This window comes from Gavia stellata, chromosome 3 (genome assembly GCF_030936135.1).
Source record: "Gavia stellata isolate bGavSte3 chromosome 3, bGavSte3.hap2, whole genome shotgun sequence".
NCBI lineage: Eukaryota > Metazoa > Chordata > Aves > Gaviiformes > Gaviidae > Gavia > Gavia stellata.
This window is the reverse complement of record NC_082596.1, coordinates 91,320,813-91,335,765: the sequence shown is the minus strand read 5'-3', so window position 1 is coordinate 91,335,765 and position 14,953 is coordinate 91,320,813. Positions and strand designations below refer to the sequence as shown.

The window sequence follows — 14,953 nt, the reverse complement described above, 5'->3', positions numbered from 1 at the left end:
CAGGGCTTCTTACTCTGCCCCATTCATTTCTGAATGCTTGCCTGCCATCACTGTGCAATCACTGATGCTCACAGAGGACTGTGAGCATCGATTCTGTCTCTTTTTTGCTTGTGTGTGTGGTAAAGGCCTCATTTGTTGCAAGGTAATTCAGTCTTTAGAAAAAGGTGTGCAGAGTTTCCCTGTGGAGTATTGTTGTAGTGTTCCTCCCTTGGACACTTGAGTTCCTCACAGTCAATCCATTTTGGGTCCCTTTCCTGTTAACAGGAGCAATTTTATGCATTTTACAGGGAGAGTCAGCAGCTAGTTGCAGGTGCTTGGTTGGAGACTCCTGGGACCCGCTCACCGCCCCGAGCATCCAGTCAGCCCTAGGCACCTTCTGTCAGCTCCTCACCCAGCTGCCTCCCTGCACTCACCATCCCCTTCTGCTTCTAACCTCCGCAGCCTCAAGTTTATTGCTTAGATCTAATCTAATTCTACCCTCTTTTAGTTTAAAACCATTACCCCTTGTCCTATCACTACAGGCTCTGGTAAAAAAGTCTCTCTCCATGTTTCTTACCAGCCCTCTCTATAATATTGAAAGGCCACAATAAGGTCTCCCCAGAGCCTTCTCTTCTCCAGGCTGAACAACCTCAACTCTCTCAGCCTTTCCGCATCGGAGAGGTGTTCCATGCCTCTCATCACTTTTGTGGCTCTCCTTTGGACCCACTCCAACAGGTCCGTCTTTCCTGTGCTGAGGACCCCAGAGCTGGATGCAGTACCCCAGGTGGGGTCTCACAAGAGTGGAGTAAAGGGGGAGAATCACCTCCCTTGACCTGCTGGCCACACTTCTTTTGATGTGAACCAGGGTACGGTTGGCTTTCCAGGCTGCGAGTGCACATTGCCAGCTCACATCCAGTTTTTCATCCTCCAGTATCCCCAAATCCTTCTCCACAGGACTGCTCTCAATCCATTCATCACCCAGCCTGTACTGATACTGGTGATTGCACCAGCCCAGGTGCAGGACCTTGCACTTGGCCTTGTTGGAACTTCGTGAGGTTCCCATTGGCCCACTCCTCAAGCCTTGAGACCCTGACAGGTTCCTCTGGATGGCATCCCTTCCCGCAAGCATACCAACTGCACCGCTCAGCTTGGTGTCATCCACAAACTTGCTGAGGTCCTGAAGCACTGCAAGCAGAGGGACCACAAAGAAAGCCAAAGCCTGGTGATTGCCAGCTTCTTGGAAGATTTATGCCTCAAATTTGTCTCCTTCCCTGCCACCATGAAGGAAGATCACTAGGAAATAATCACAAAGAGGAAATAAACATCAGTGCTATTTCGTCCACTCACCTTCATGGAGGGAAGTATAGGAGGAAGGGAAAATCCCAGAAATACTACTCAGAGGACCAGGGCAGGGAAGAAGCAGTTTTCCTTCCCCTCAGGGTGAGCTGTATGCTATCAGAGCAATCCAAACAACCCTGCTTCCCGACTGTAACAAGACCATGCTTAGTAGCCTGTAGCCGACTTGAAAAGCTTTACCGTGCAAGCTGGGAAGGTGTAATAGAAAAGCAGAGATTTTCTGGCACACACGTATGACTAAGGCTGCAACAGGCTGTTGTCCCCAGCTGCCACTGCAGGTGGTCCTACCCTCCGGGGCAGATTAGCCTTCCCACCTTCTGCTGCAGATGGCTGTGCCCCACTGTTACCTCTGCGCAGTGACTGCCAGCTCGTACAGGACAATAATCTGCGTTTGGACCAGTAAACAAAGGCAGGGCAAATGCCTCCTGTCAGCCCTATAATTTCTTTTCTTTTGCGATAGCAAAGGCCAAATCTGTGCTTCCCTGAGAGGTTGTGTTGTGGGTAGACAGTATGGCTTCTCTCAAACTAAAAGCGTTGGGGCCCCCACCACTGGTGCAGTAGGAAGCCTTCTGGCATGCCAAGCTTATTCCAAACCTTTCAAAAGAGGAATAAAATGGCCACCATCCCGTTCCCTGGAGATGCTAAGGAATGGATGCAGGTTGCTGGGTGAACTCGAGCTGCCTGACAGGAGAAAAGCCCCACCGCAGGTGATGGGTCACTGGTGCAAGGTGCTGGGGTGAGCTGAGTAACTCATTTATCTCAGTTACCTGCGAGACTCTCAGCCAGCCCCTTTGGATTTAAACCATCAATTTGCACCTGTCTCCTTCAACGCAGGAGGAAACAGCTTTAGTCAGAGAGCAAAACCTCCAGCTGAGCTCACCAGCCATTAACTATCCACAAAGAGACACCCTCCCCACAGAAGAGCCTTTCAGAAAAACAATCTCTCTCTGACAAAATGTCTCTCCATGCCCTAATTCTGAGGGGGAAACAAAGGGCAGAAGATATTTAGGATAACTATATTTAAAAAAAGAAAAACCACCACCACCGCTGATTCTGCATCCCACCACTGAGTAAAGTGCCATGAAATTCTCATTGTGGTGGACTGTGTACCTTTGAGAACCCATTTTCCTGAATGTCTCCTTTATTCAAACAATAGTTCATGAAAGTAGTTCAGTCAATGTAAAAAGCAAAATTATGGGGGGTGAGGCTGGAGAGGAGAGAGGATACTTACTCCTCCACATAGGCTTAACATAACTGAATTATTTGGTAAATGTAAAGATTATCTAGAACGGCAAATCCAGCACTGCTGGAAGAGCTGCATGTGTTAGGGCACTGCCCTCCTGCTGCTGACCAGCTGCAAGGAGGAGGGACCTTTGTACAAAAAGGAAATTTTCAAGTAAGCGTAAACAACAAGCTTTCTTATTTTCTTCATCTGTTTAAGACAACATTCCCAGAATATATTAAATTTTATCATGGTTCATGCTTTTTCCATTAGTTCTTCAGAACAGTTTGAGTGTATCCGATGTGGAGAAACAGCTAGGGACACAAACCGGTTGTGCAACAGCAGAAACTGAATTCAAGGCTTAGCGTTAAGAAAACCTGGGATCTCAGTTTACATGAGAAACTGCTTTAAAGTGATGAGAATACATGCAGGGATTAGAGTACCAAAGAACAGTCTGAATGGAAATTGTTCTTTCATAATCCATGTATTTTACTCCCAGTGCAGATTTATCTTCATTAAAGTTACTGTTCTGGTAATTTTCCACCACAACTTAGATTCACTGTAAGGTAAGTGAAGCTATAGATGCACAACAGACCTTCGGTAACTCCAATCTCTCCATTACATTTGCAGAACTTGCATGTCTCCTTTTCTTTTTCAAGACTCAGGTAAGTTATTGAAGGGGACTATGACCGTGTTGTTTATGACAGCTGTGACATTCGTCCTTACTCATATCTTTCACAACATCCATCTCCAAGAAAAGGTGGCGCTCAGTGAATTGCAGCAGCTTAATGCCAGCACAGCATAAACAGTGTCACAGATGCTCACCATCACCTGTCATAAATAAAACATGAGACTCCTTGCAAGGTCCACGGGTTGTCGGAGCATTTGACATGATTGGTTTTGGCATGTGAGAGTGCAAAACGAGCAAGTCACAGGATGCCCTTCATTACTACAAATGGTCTATTGATTTCCAGCGATGCCATTTGCACGCTGACCTGCCCCTGCTACTGGACTTCAGGTGAGGAAAATGCATGCATGTGTTTTACAGGTAATCAGATTTTCAGAAGGATGTAGAAAGGCTCATGACAGAGATGCACACAGGTAAGGACCCTGTTTTAAACGGGCTTTAGGAAACTCAGTTGTAGTTTGGATATATTACTTTCAAAACTACAAGAGAAACTGTATAACGGGGGTGTTTAGGCATTTATAGGTATATGAAAACCTTGAATTTTTGCTATCCCTTACTGACTTCTAAGATAAATACGGATAATGGAAGTGCAGGAGGAAAAAAGGAGGCTTGAATTTGCCCAGCTGTTTAGTAAAGTTGGAATTTCATCAGCTGTGAAGACACTGTGCATTGCATATACATTACTCATAGGCTTCCCACCATACCCAGATTTATAGATTTAAGCATAGCTTTGTACTATCATCTGCACACCCACACCACTTCTCGCCCACACCACAGCAGCCTGTATCTGCGAGCGTGAAAGACCCACCACCGTGACTTCCAAATACTAAGTATTTTAGGGCAGGATTCTCAGCACAGAACGATGGAAGCCACGGGACACTGAAAGAGCTGGTGACAGAAAATTAGTGAGTTTAAGACTTTCTAAGTGGAGGTTATTCAGCATTCCCAGTCACCAGAGGGGCGGCACAAACAGTAAAAAGGATGTTTTCCTTCCTTCAGATTGCAAAAGTAACTCCCCAACAAGCTGGCCCTATGTCCCTGGGCAACTTAAAGGAGATTCAGATTTTTACACTGTTGTGGATCAGCTCTGCTGGTGAAGGTTAGGCAATTTATTGGACCAAATAAATAAGGCGTATTCTGATCAAGATCTCATTGCCCCTTCGCCAGGACTACTCGAGAGCTCGTTAAGACCACCTTCTTCCCTGGCAGCACTGCAGATGCCCTGCTGAGCAGCAGCAGGTCCAGCTTCCCTGCCTCCCTCAGCCCTGGCATCCTTGTTTAGACTTGGCAGCGATCGCTCCCAAGACTCGGGAGGCTTCGGCGCGCACGGGAGTCCTTGGCCTGTCCGAAGCAGCTCCCTGCTAACGTCGGTGTTGCTGCCTCGCTGCCCTTCGTTCGGCTAAAGGAAGGCTTCTCCGGACCAGCGGTGTTCCTGCATGATTTCACACGACGGCCTACAGACGGGTGAGAGAGGCACTGGCACCATCCACGGATGAAGATGCAGCAAAATTCTGGTCCTGTCCTGTGGCGACACGAGAGGGAGCCCTTGCAGTTTTCAATAACAGAGACAGCAGCAATACACCTTTTTCTACCCCAAATACAACGGCGCAGCTCCCAATCAGAAAAAAACAGGAGGCCTGAAAGCCATTCCTTATCTTCTTCCCAAGGAGACCGCTTCTGGTTCAAACAAGTGCAAGCCACAGATCACTAGAAGGGAAGGTCACCCACTACAGACACCCTCCCCACACGTCCCCATTTCTGAAGAGGGGCCAGGACACACCTCAGACTAATTTTTCCATGTTCTCATCCGGTTTGTCATTTCAAGGCACTCCAAGAATGCCAGGGGAAGACTCTGCTGGTACCTGAGTTGACTCTGAATAGCCCTGTGGTCAAATTTTGCCCAACAGAAATGAGAGAATGGGATAATCTCTTTACTCCTCATTAATGACCCTGCCACAGGTGACTTGTCAATAGGGCTCACAAAGTTTGCTTTCGGGGAGCTTTGCTGCTTTCAGGAGGACAGCTTTGGCCACTTCAAAAAGACACAGCAGTTTTTGCTCTCCCTTGCCACCCAATTTTAAAGGCATTTGAGCAGAGTACTTCACTATATAGTCTATGCACTATTCTGTGCACAATATGTCGCTATATATTCTATAATTCTACTTACTATATTCTGCTTTTCAGGACGAAGGTAAGTGCTAACTGCAAGTGCACCTACTGCAAGAGTGTTTGTCTGGGGGTTTTTGTTGGTGCTTGTGTTTTGTTTTTTTTTTTTTTTTAAACAAAATGCTGGCGCCTCTCTCCTTAAGAGGGATTACAATGAAAAAGCATCTTATTCGCAAGTCACTGAGTCGCATACTTCCGCTACACCAGCCTTCCTTCATAGTTCTACGTCCCAATTTTCTTTAAAGCATTCAACAGCATAAATCTAATTAGCAAAACAATTCCATCTGCTCTGTGAGTCAATACTGACAACTTTACTGTTAAAACACATGTATTTCTCTTGGTGCAGCTGTGCTTAATCTGACAGGGGGGAGAAGAGCCTGCTGTGCTCAGCGCATCCTGTCTAGTGCCCAGGCTCCCACTGCAGCCCCCAGCTGAGACTGGGGGCTCCCGAAGGCCTCCACAGCCCCATCCCTGGCCACTGCTGGCCCCTGGGTCCCCTCGGTCTCCTACACACAGGCCTCCAAAGGCACTTCCACAGAACCACTGGTAGAAGATGCCCTTTGTGGTTGTTTGCTTAAGTTTTGACAAGTGACGCAGAAGAACCACCTCGGATGAAAACATGAAACGGGTGCTGGGGCTGTGACAAGCAACAGGACAGTGGAATTGAGACCCCAGTGGGGGACGGGGCAGCAAGAGCCAGCTAAACCTCACCCACCAGCAGGCACTACCTCCCAACCTTGGTACTGCCAACTTCACCCTCTGCCCCCAGCCTGAGGTGCAGGAAACCACGTTCCCTGGTTGGGAACCAGGACCTCTGGTTCTCCTACAGCAGAAAGCCTCAGGGGCTCATCTACTCCTGGGTCTCCCTGCGGGGGAGCAGACCAGCCCCGCCTGTCCCAGGTCTTTCTATCACATTGCAGTTATTATACGACAGCTTCCTCACTGCCGCAGTGCCGTCATGTTCCTGACGAGCTCTTGCAGATTAAGCGTCTCCCTTCAGCTTACAATATTAAGAAAATATGGAAAGAGATGAGATAGCGTCTGCCCTGTTCAGATCCTGCCTCAGTCATAACCTAGAGGGCAAGCTTAGCTCATTGCGGGAGATAAGAGGTAGGACGAGGTATCCAAGTCAACCACAGGTGAATCCCAACTTGCCAGCCTGAGAAAGGATGATCTAAAGGATGAACTGTTGAACTCAACAGGAATGGAAATATAAATAAAAAAATCTGGGGGAAAATAGGGACCAATCTTTAAACCAGGGACTTGAAGCAAACAAGGAACTTCTTCCCCCACTGATGTCCTAGATAAATGCTATACTGATTCTGCCCTGGGGCTGCTGTTAATCTGTGAAATAATTAGGGTTTTTCCACCCCCATCTTTTGATTGAAAGGGCTGCAAAGGGTTTTTTACTTGTTCTCAGGCAGCAGACGAATTTTAGCTTTCATCTTTCCGCAGAAGGAGCAGTCTCCTTACGTGGGGCATTTGAACTTACACCATCTGCGTAGGACACAGCATACCCCTCACCAAAATGCAAGCAACCAAGAGGAACAGATTGGTTCCTGCAGCCCCCCGTGAAATCCTCGCTGCAAGCAGTGCAAGCATGCAGGTAACAACTGAATCAGTAAGAAACAAATCAATTAATCCAACAATAGTGCAATAAGTTAGCCCTGAAGCACGTCAATTGAGTTAACAAAGCATGACAGTAAAGCAGGTTAACAGAAAAAATAAACGCAGAGTCATTGAACAGACACCAAGCCATCCTGGTGCCAGCTGAGCCTGAAAGGTATTTTTTAAACAACTTCTGGCCACGCAGCTCCGCCCTGCAGCCAAAGCTCTGAGGGACCTGACCCTACAGCACTGCTGAGAACGGCTCAGTTCAAGACTTGAGTGCCTTCTCCTCTTAGAAAAAGCTCATCTCTTTATGGATGGCAGGCAGCGTCCAGGGAAATGAGGCTGACCAGGCTGAAGTTACTCTTCTGTTTACCCCTTTGAATCCTACTGCTCTGCTTGAATCATTTCAAGCCCTTCTGCACCCCAGATCGGTAAGCTGTTCCCTAGGTTATCCCAAACAACCAACTCAAGTGAACATTTGCAAGCCCAGACCTGCAAGGTTGAACCCCAAAGATACCATCCATGACTAGGGCAGAGATGCAGAAATTACCTCCAAAGGTGTGACACTTCATTAACACCCACCTCCCTGTGGACATGCTTCCAAAGTAGCAAAGTTATACTTAAAAAAATAAATACATACAATTTGCTAGAAAATTACGTATATGACTTGTAAGCATGATGGGTAGTGATCAAGCTGAGATCGCTACAAAGAGACTACTTAAAGAGTAGCATACGGGATGCTGCAGCAGCACATTCTTTAGTAGTGAGGGAGACAACCTACATGGACATAGTTGGCACACTCCAAGAGCAGTAATCCAGAGGAAGGCAGTGCCACCACAGCACTGGTTACCAACAAGAAGATGGTGGTGTACGCTGAATGCACAAGCAGAATGCCAACAGGTTATTCACGCACAACAAAACGCATTATGTTAGAGCACTACAGCAGAAAGCAAGAAAAAAGCTTTTACGCCACAAAAAAAAAGGCTCACATACACAAGCACATAAGCAACTCGGTTACTTCTCAGTACCATTATAACCTCCTATTTGAAGTTATCTTCCAGGAAATAACGTATATACGTTCATTTTTCTGCCACCAGCCACCTACCTCCTCCTGTTCATGCATTTCTGCTTGTCTCAGATATGGCTATCAGCAAGTTTCAAAGGACACGAAAGGTTTGATTATTAAGGTAATATGGTTCTACATTTTCCTCAGTTGAAAGCCTTCCTTTCTTTTTAGCCCCCAACCTTTGCCCCTGCTACAGCTGTCAAGTTCTGCAAACAAATCCACTTCTCTGTTCGAGTCAGATAGTTCCTGGTAGGTCAAAATTGTGTAAAATATACTGTGCACATAATCGTAAAATCACATATGATAGTAATGCACCTAGATGAAAAAGCAATGACTTCGGCTTCAGTCCTCATGAGGTAAGAACATACTAACCCCTTTTTGTGAAAGAGGACAGTGATGTCCAGAAAAGTCATGAGCTGCAAAAACTGTACCTTGTTTTCCAAGTCCCAGTTTAAAGCCAGAACAAAATACCCTCTGCCCTTGTTTAAAAATAAATACTAAACCTTTTAAAGATGCTCCCAGCCATCCAACCTACTGATGTAGTTGAGCACGTTATGGAAAGTCCCACAGGGGGATGGTCACCCCTACAAATGCATCAATCCTTCACATTATGACTTGTTAAGACAGACTACTACCACAAATGTCTTCTTCAGGCAGACCAGAAATCCAAAGGTACAGCTCCTCAGCCAAAATCTTGTCACTTTGATGCTACAGAAGCCCTGACTCCAGAACGCCGTCATGAACTTTACAGAAGGTACCATATTCTGAAAGCGGCAGGGTTTGGTGGGCTGTCAGTTTTGACCAAGGTAAGGGCATAAGGAGAGAAAACACATTGTTGCCTGTAAGCTGCTAATGCCACAGCGGCTGGCAAGTTCTTGGAGTTTGTCCTTCAAATCACACAGAATCACAGAATCACTATGGTTGCAAAAGACCTGTAAGATCATCAAGTCCAACCATCAACTAACACCACCATGCCCACTAAACCATGTCCCACAATGCCACGTCCACACGTTCCTTGAACACCTCCAATGATGGTGACTCCAACACTCCCCTGGGCAGCTTATTCAATGAAAGTCTTTATGAAGCCTATACTCCTATTCACATGAGTAAAGGGCACAGCAGGGAGTGTTGATTCTCAACGCTGGGCCAAATTTTAGCTCCCGTGAAACGGTTCCCCCTCCACCCCTACTCTGACCTCTGCTCCTCTCTCCGGAGTACCACACGTACAGCATACCAAAGAGAGGCACCTTATCATGAACAGAGACCACAAACAGCGGCAGCATGATTACTCCTCCACTAGCAGTGGGTGCTAATTGGAAGAGAATTGCCTTTTTTTTTTTAAGGTACAGAGAAATTTCCAGCTGGCTCAGGAAAAAAAAAATTAAAAAATTAAAAAATTAAACTTTTAATCACTTGCCTAGGCCATGGTAGTGTCCTTGCTAGTTATCGCCTTCAACCTCAAGCAACATTTGAACAGAAGAAAAAAAAGATAACACTTTCCAGGGACACCAAGGAAAACAAATCCTTCAACAAAATTTGAAATACACAAACTGTTTACCGAAGAACACCTAAGAGTCACTAGCCAATAAACCATAAACTTTTTTTTGTTTCAATACATTATTTAATGAGATTCCTTGAAGAAAGAGATATTTTGAAGCTCTAATTACAATGAAATACAATCTTCTAGATCTACAGTATGCAGTGCTATAAACATTTACCAAACCAGGTATTTTTATGTTTGCTCCTCTACTGTTACTATTTAAAGAGAAGAAACTCAAAATCTCTTGTTAACAGCAATCTTGTCCTAACTTGGCTATTTCACCCTAGAATAGAATAAGGACAACAGCCTGTTAGCAGAGTCCTCTCCCAAAATACAGACCAAATGTCAAGCAGGACGAAGACACTCTTGTGATTACGCACTAATCCAGCTTTTTAAACAGTGACAAGTAAAATGGAGTAGTTGGTTGGAGGCAATATTGAAAAAGGGTGTTGCTCCTTTCCCACAGGAATCACAAAAACCACCCTTTTGCTACTAAAGTCAAACTGCCATTGAACTCATGTTCATTCAACGCATTCGAGCAAATGTGAGTTTACGTAGGCAGCTTTTGAGTTCACTTTTTCACCTTCTCTGTTTTCCCCTCTTCTTTCCATATCCAATGTTTTCTTTCTCCCTTTTCTTAGCCCGCACTATCCCTTCATCATTTCTATCTTCAGTTACGCGGTCCCAGTGGGACAGAGCCAGAGCACCGCTCCTCTTCAGTCTTCTGGCATGTCAATACTGTGGCAAAGGGCAAATCAATAGTGCTAAATTAGTACTGAGAAAGAAAAAAAGAAGCAGGTCAACTCCTCAGAGAGTTGTTTCGAATCTTTTAAAGGCCATTTTGTGTGGCCTTTAAATTCTAAAATACACGTGAGCTTCTGCAGCTAGTGTAAAAATGTGATCGAGCCTAAAAAGTTTCAACGCTTCTTTGTTTAAACTGAGCAGCACGCTGATGAACCACAGCAAGCTACTGTTTGAAAGCTGCTGCTCAGCTATTCAGATATAAAAGCAGACATCAGGTGTAAATTTCATATTTATTATAACAAAAATTATGACATGTTCATTTGTGCATTCGGCTTTAATATAACTCTTGGTATGTAAATGTTCTACAGCAAATGAGCTCTATACAATCATGCTGGTTGTGGCAGCAGTAAGGAACACAAACAAAATGTGTCTGTAAAAGTAAGGAAAGAAAGAAACCAGAGGAAAAAGTGGGTTTCTTTAAATGGTCTACACCATCTCAGCTCTAGCTAACTTGTACACAGCCACTCAGTCTGTTACGCTCAATGACCATGGCCCAAAGAGTCACTTAAGAAAAAAGGTCAGTTTTTCAGGTTGTGTCCTTAATGCCAAGGCTACAAAACATGTAAGCGTCACTATACAACACTGAGCTATTTACAGGAATTCCCCAATCAACTGTTCTCTCAGAGAAAATTAGTGAATCTCAGTGACTTAAGTCACCTGAAAGAGTAAAGCAACTCCTAGGAGTTAGTCTCCATATTCTACAAATGTCTATCATTTTCAAGACCAAAAAAAAGCCTTTTCTCTCAAAGAAATACAGTATTACAATATTACTTAAATCATTTAGCACTGGCTACTGCCCTGCTTTTCAAACAAAACAAACAAGCCATTTTAAAAAATATTACATCATCATCTGTTTCTCAGCAATATATTAAACCTTTTTATTTTTTTTTTATTATTTTTTTATTTTTACACTTGATATGTTACGGGAAGGTTAACTATTTTAAACTTTACCGGTCAAGCGTCTCTAGAAGAAAGTCAATGAATATTAAACCTAACAAACTGAAAAGCTGCAGTTATCTGTAGTGGCAGGATAAGGAAAAGGAAGTATATAAAGGAAAAGGATAAGGAAAACCCCTGCTGTACTGCGAGCCCACTGGGTCCCGCACTCAAGTCTCCTTGTTTGTTAGTTTATTTCTGAGCAGTAAATAGAGTGGGTCATAGTGGTGTATCATAATAGTCTGCCAGGTGGTCCATCGGATACTGCCGCTGCTGCTGCTGCTGTTGTTGCTCCTGGTGCTGCTTCATAATCTCCTTGACTTCTTCTTCAAGCTCCGGTGGGATGATGAACTGGTCGTCAGGATCGGGCTGCGCTGGAGCAGCGAAGTAGCCCCCTGTTTTTCTGAGCGGCGCATCCGTTGCAACTTCAATTAAGTTATGGCTCCTCTCTTGTGGCGCCACAGAACCGTTACCCCGCCGGCGCCCTATTGTGCCTGTGGCAGAATATTCAGCTTTCCTGGGAAGGCCGGGCTCATCTTCATTGGCACTGATGACGATACCTTCGTCGCTGGCTTCCACTGGCACTTGGAGAAACTGCTTCTCCTTTGCTCGGCTGCAGTGGATGTCCACCTCCACTTCCACGCGGCTGCCGTTGGTGAACACCCCCTCAATCGGCTCCTCATCGTCACTGTCAAGGCCATTGTCGGAGAAGGCGCTGGAGAAGGTGGCGCTGGAGAGCTGCCGTTGGAAAGAATTGGACAGGCTGATGGGGTGCAGCATGCAGCGCTGTTCCCCCGGGTAAGCTGGGCTGTTCTCGTTCATGGCTACCTGGGGAGGCTCGTCAGAAGCCGTGGACCCCACCTCACTGCTCATTTCAGAGGTGGAGATCTCGCTGCTGATCTCCGAAGCCATGCCACTGCTCGAAGACGGCATCCCAAGTGCATCTGTTGGCCTGTCCTTGATGACCACGTTGACAGACTGGGGGAAAATGCCTGGGCTGGGGGGTGGGACCCCGTTAAGTTCACAGCAGCAGAAGCTGTCCTCCGTCACGTTGAGCTGAACCACGACAGCGCTGATGCTGTCGTTGCAGCCGTAACTCTGGGCCAAAGTGCAAAGCTTCTTCGCGGCTGCCAGCGCATCAGGCACATTTCTGACTGCCTCCACTGCTTCATCCATTGAGAGGCTGTCCCACAGCCCCTTGCTCCCCAGAATGAAGAACTCATCTTGTGGAGTTAAGGTGATGGACTGGACATGAGGACGCGGCACAACACTTGGGTGAAGGAAGGTGTACCCCAAGATTCTTGTTGAATCCGTCACACCATTCACTTTGCCATCCTGAAATTAGAAAGGACAGGAAATTGGAAACAAAGCAGACAAGGATACACAGCACCTGCATCTCCCTGCATTTTACCAATGGCTGTTTTTGCAGTACCCCAACACTCCCATTTTCAGACGAGAAGAGGGAAAAGCAAAGTGACTTGCAAGGAGGTGATAGAGCTGGGATTAGAGCACAGCAAATGGCTGGTTTCCAATCCTGCTCTACACCTCCTACACCCTACTGATTTGTCATCAGCATCACCTATGCACAGACCAACAAAGCAGAAGTCTGCAACAAAGAGCCATCTATTCTGCTCCTGCAGCTGCAAGAGCCAACTGGACTAATGTTTTACCAGTGAGTCAGACTTATCCCTCCTCCACCCACGACATCTGGCTTTATACAGGGCAAAGCCACACACAGCTCCATTTGATATAGGGGCAGGTCATTCAGTTATGACTCTTCTGTTGCAGCTGTAACAATCGTAGGTTTCATCTTGTCTCATCACTTCAGAAACAAAAGTTCATTTAAAAAAAAAAAAGAGAGAGACTTAAATGAAGCATGCAACTCAAACGCAGCAGAGAGCAAGCCTGCATTTCTCAGGCAGCTGAGCTGTAGTGAAATGTTTTACATGCCCCAATTAGTTACTACATTTCCACTTAGATACGACATTTCCAAGGGCAGGAGGAGTAATATCTGAAGGGAAAACATCAGTAAAAATGGACGTATTTGAGAAGTAAATCCCATGTACATCCAAATCCCAGGATCCTGTCCTGGTTAGAATCCAACCTGCCAGAATAAGCAGAGCAAGTGTCTGAAATAGCAAGCCTGGCTATCTGTCAGCCTGCTGGGGATAGCTGCACCCTGCTAATTGCGTGTTTGAGAAGAACAACAAAGGTGAGGATTTGCGCTCATTTGGTCCAGCTGATGACTGCAGTGTTATTATAAAGCAGATAACCACAGAAAAGTCAACCAAGACTAAAAAAAGCTTCCCCTTTAAAACCACTCAGAAGAAAAAAAAAAAACCTTGTCGGCTTGTTAACTTCCCCATTAGAAGGCTGACAGCAGTGATAAGCCACCAACGTGCATGAAATCAGCGAGTCATCTTAAAATTCAGTGCAGAAATTTCCCTTTTCCTCCCTTTTCAACTCAACACGCGTGCCTCAGTGATGCACACTATGTTGGAGTGACTCCCTTCCAACTTGTCACGCTTGAGATCACAGTCGTCACCTTTCCCCGACAAGATCAATAGGCACATGACTTACTCCACACTCCCCCCCACCCCTGGGCACGCACACCCTGCTCACGGGCATACAGCAGTGAGTTTTCTGCCCTTTCCTCCACCATTAAGAGGATTCAATATTTATCTATTTTTATACATGTGTCACACAAGGCAAAGCAAAACTGACAGTGGTGGCTTCAAGCTTGTAAGAAGGGAACAAATAGTCTTCTCCCCTCTCATGGCTCAGCAGAACACAGGATGGGTTTTCCTTTTGGGCAAGTGCTCTCTTCAAGAGCCACCTGTCAAAGGGCAGCTCTGTGAACACAGGAGCTCGGACAGCAAAGTCAGCCTTCCAGGAGCAAGGAGTCTCCTAAGGGAAGGCCGGCATCGCTCCAAGTGCTCTGCCCTCTCATCCTTTTCGATTGGAGAGGCTCTTCCTGACAGCTCCAACACAGCAATTCCTCTCCCCATTAGGAGGAGGGTGTCTGCTTTCCTATTTCAATGCAACATGCTCACATGGTTGCTCACTCTCCAAAGCTAACTAAAATCCAGCATGGCAATGGGATGGAAAAGAAACTTGATTGCATGATATGAATCATCTTGAAAGGAAAAGTGCAACTCTGGAACCCATACCATTAACACCACCTCTTAGAGGTTACTAATATCAACAGGTAATTTCATACATTGCTGTGCAAATACTCTCCAAGGAAGCTGCAAGTTGCAACAGTCCCTAACTGTTCTCTAACCTCTGTGATAATGGCCTTATGCTGCTTAATCCTCTTCAGCTCTTCTTCACAACTCATCATGTAACACCTGGACAAAGGCAGAGGTTTCCCATTCCGGCAGAGAACGGTTTGGCACTTCCCCACGTTTGCTGAGGTTAGCGTGAAGCATCCACCAGGGTCCATGGGATCATGTTTTATATGGCAAAGGACAGCAGAGCCTCCAAGTTTTTGTCCAGCTGTTCCAAGTTTCCTGGAATTTAAACAAAACAATGATTGTTCTTCAATTGGAAAACAAGTGTTATGGGTACTACGGAGAAACAGCC

The 14,953-nt window shown here is 45.8% G+C and overlaps 1 protein-coding gene across 1 annotated transcript in view; it reads right to left on the bottom strand.

The window, feature by feature from the left end:
* Positions 1–9,807: 9,807 nt before the first annotated feature.
* PHLPP1 (PH domain and leucine rich repeat protein phosphatase 1) overlaps positions 9,808–14,953 on the bottom strand; it is a 140,744-nt gene continuing 135,598 nt past the window's right edge. The window contains 2 exon segments of the mRNA XM_059815657.1: positions 9,808–12,703; positions 14,652–14,880. Coding sequence (XP_059671640.1) covers positions 11,588–12,703; positions 14,652–14,880 — 1,345 coding nt within the window. The 3' untranslated portion in view covers positions 9,808–11,587.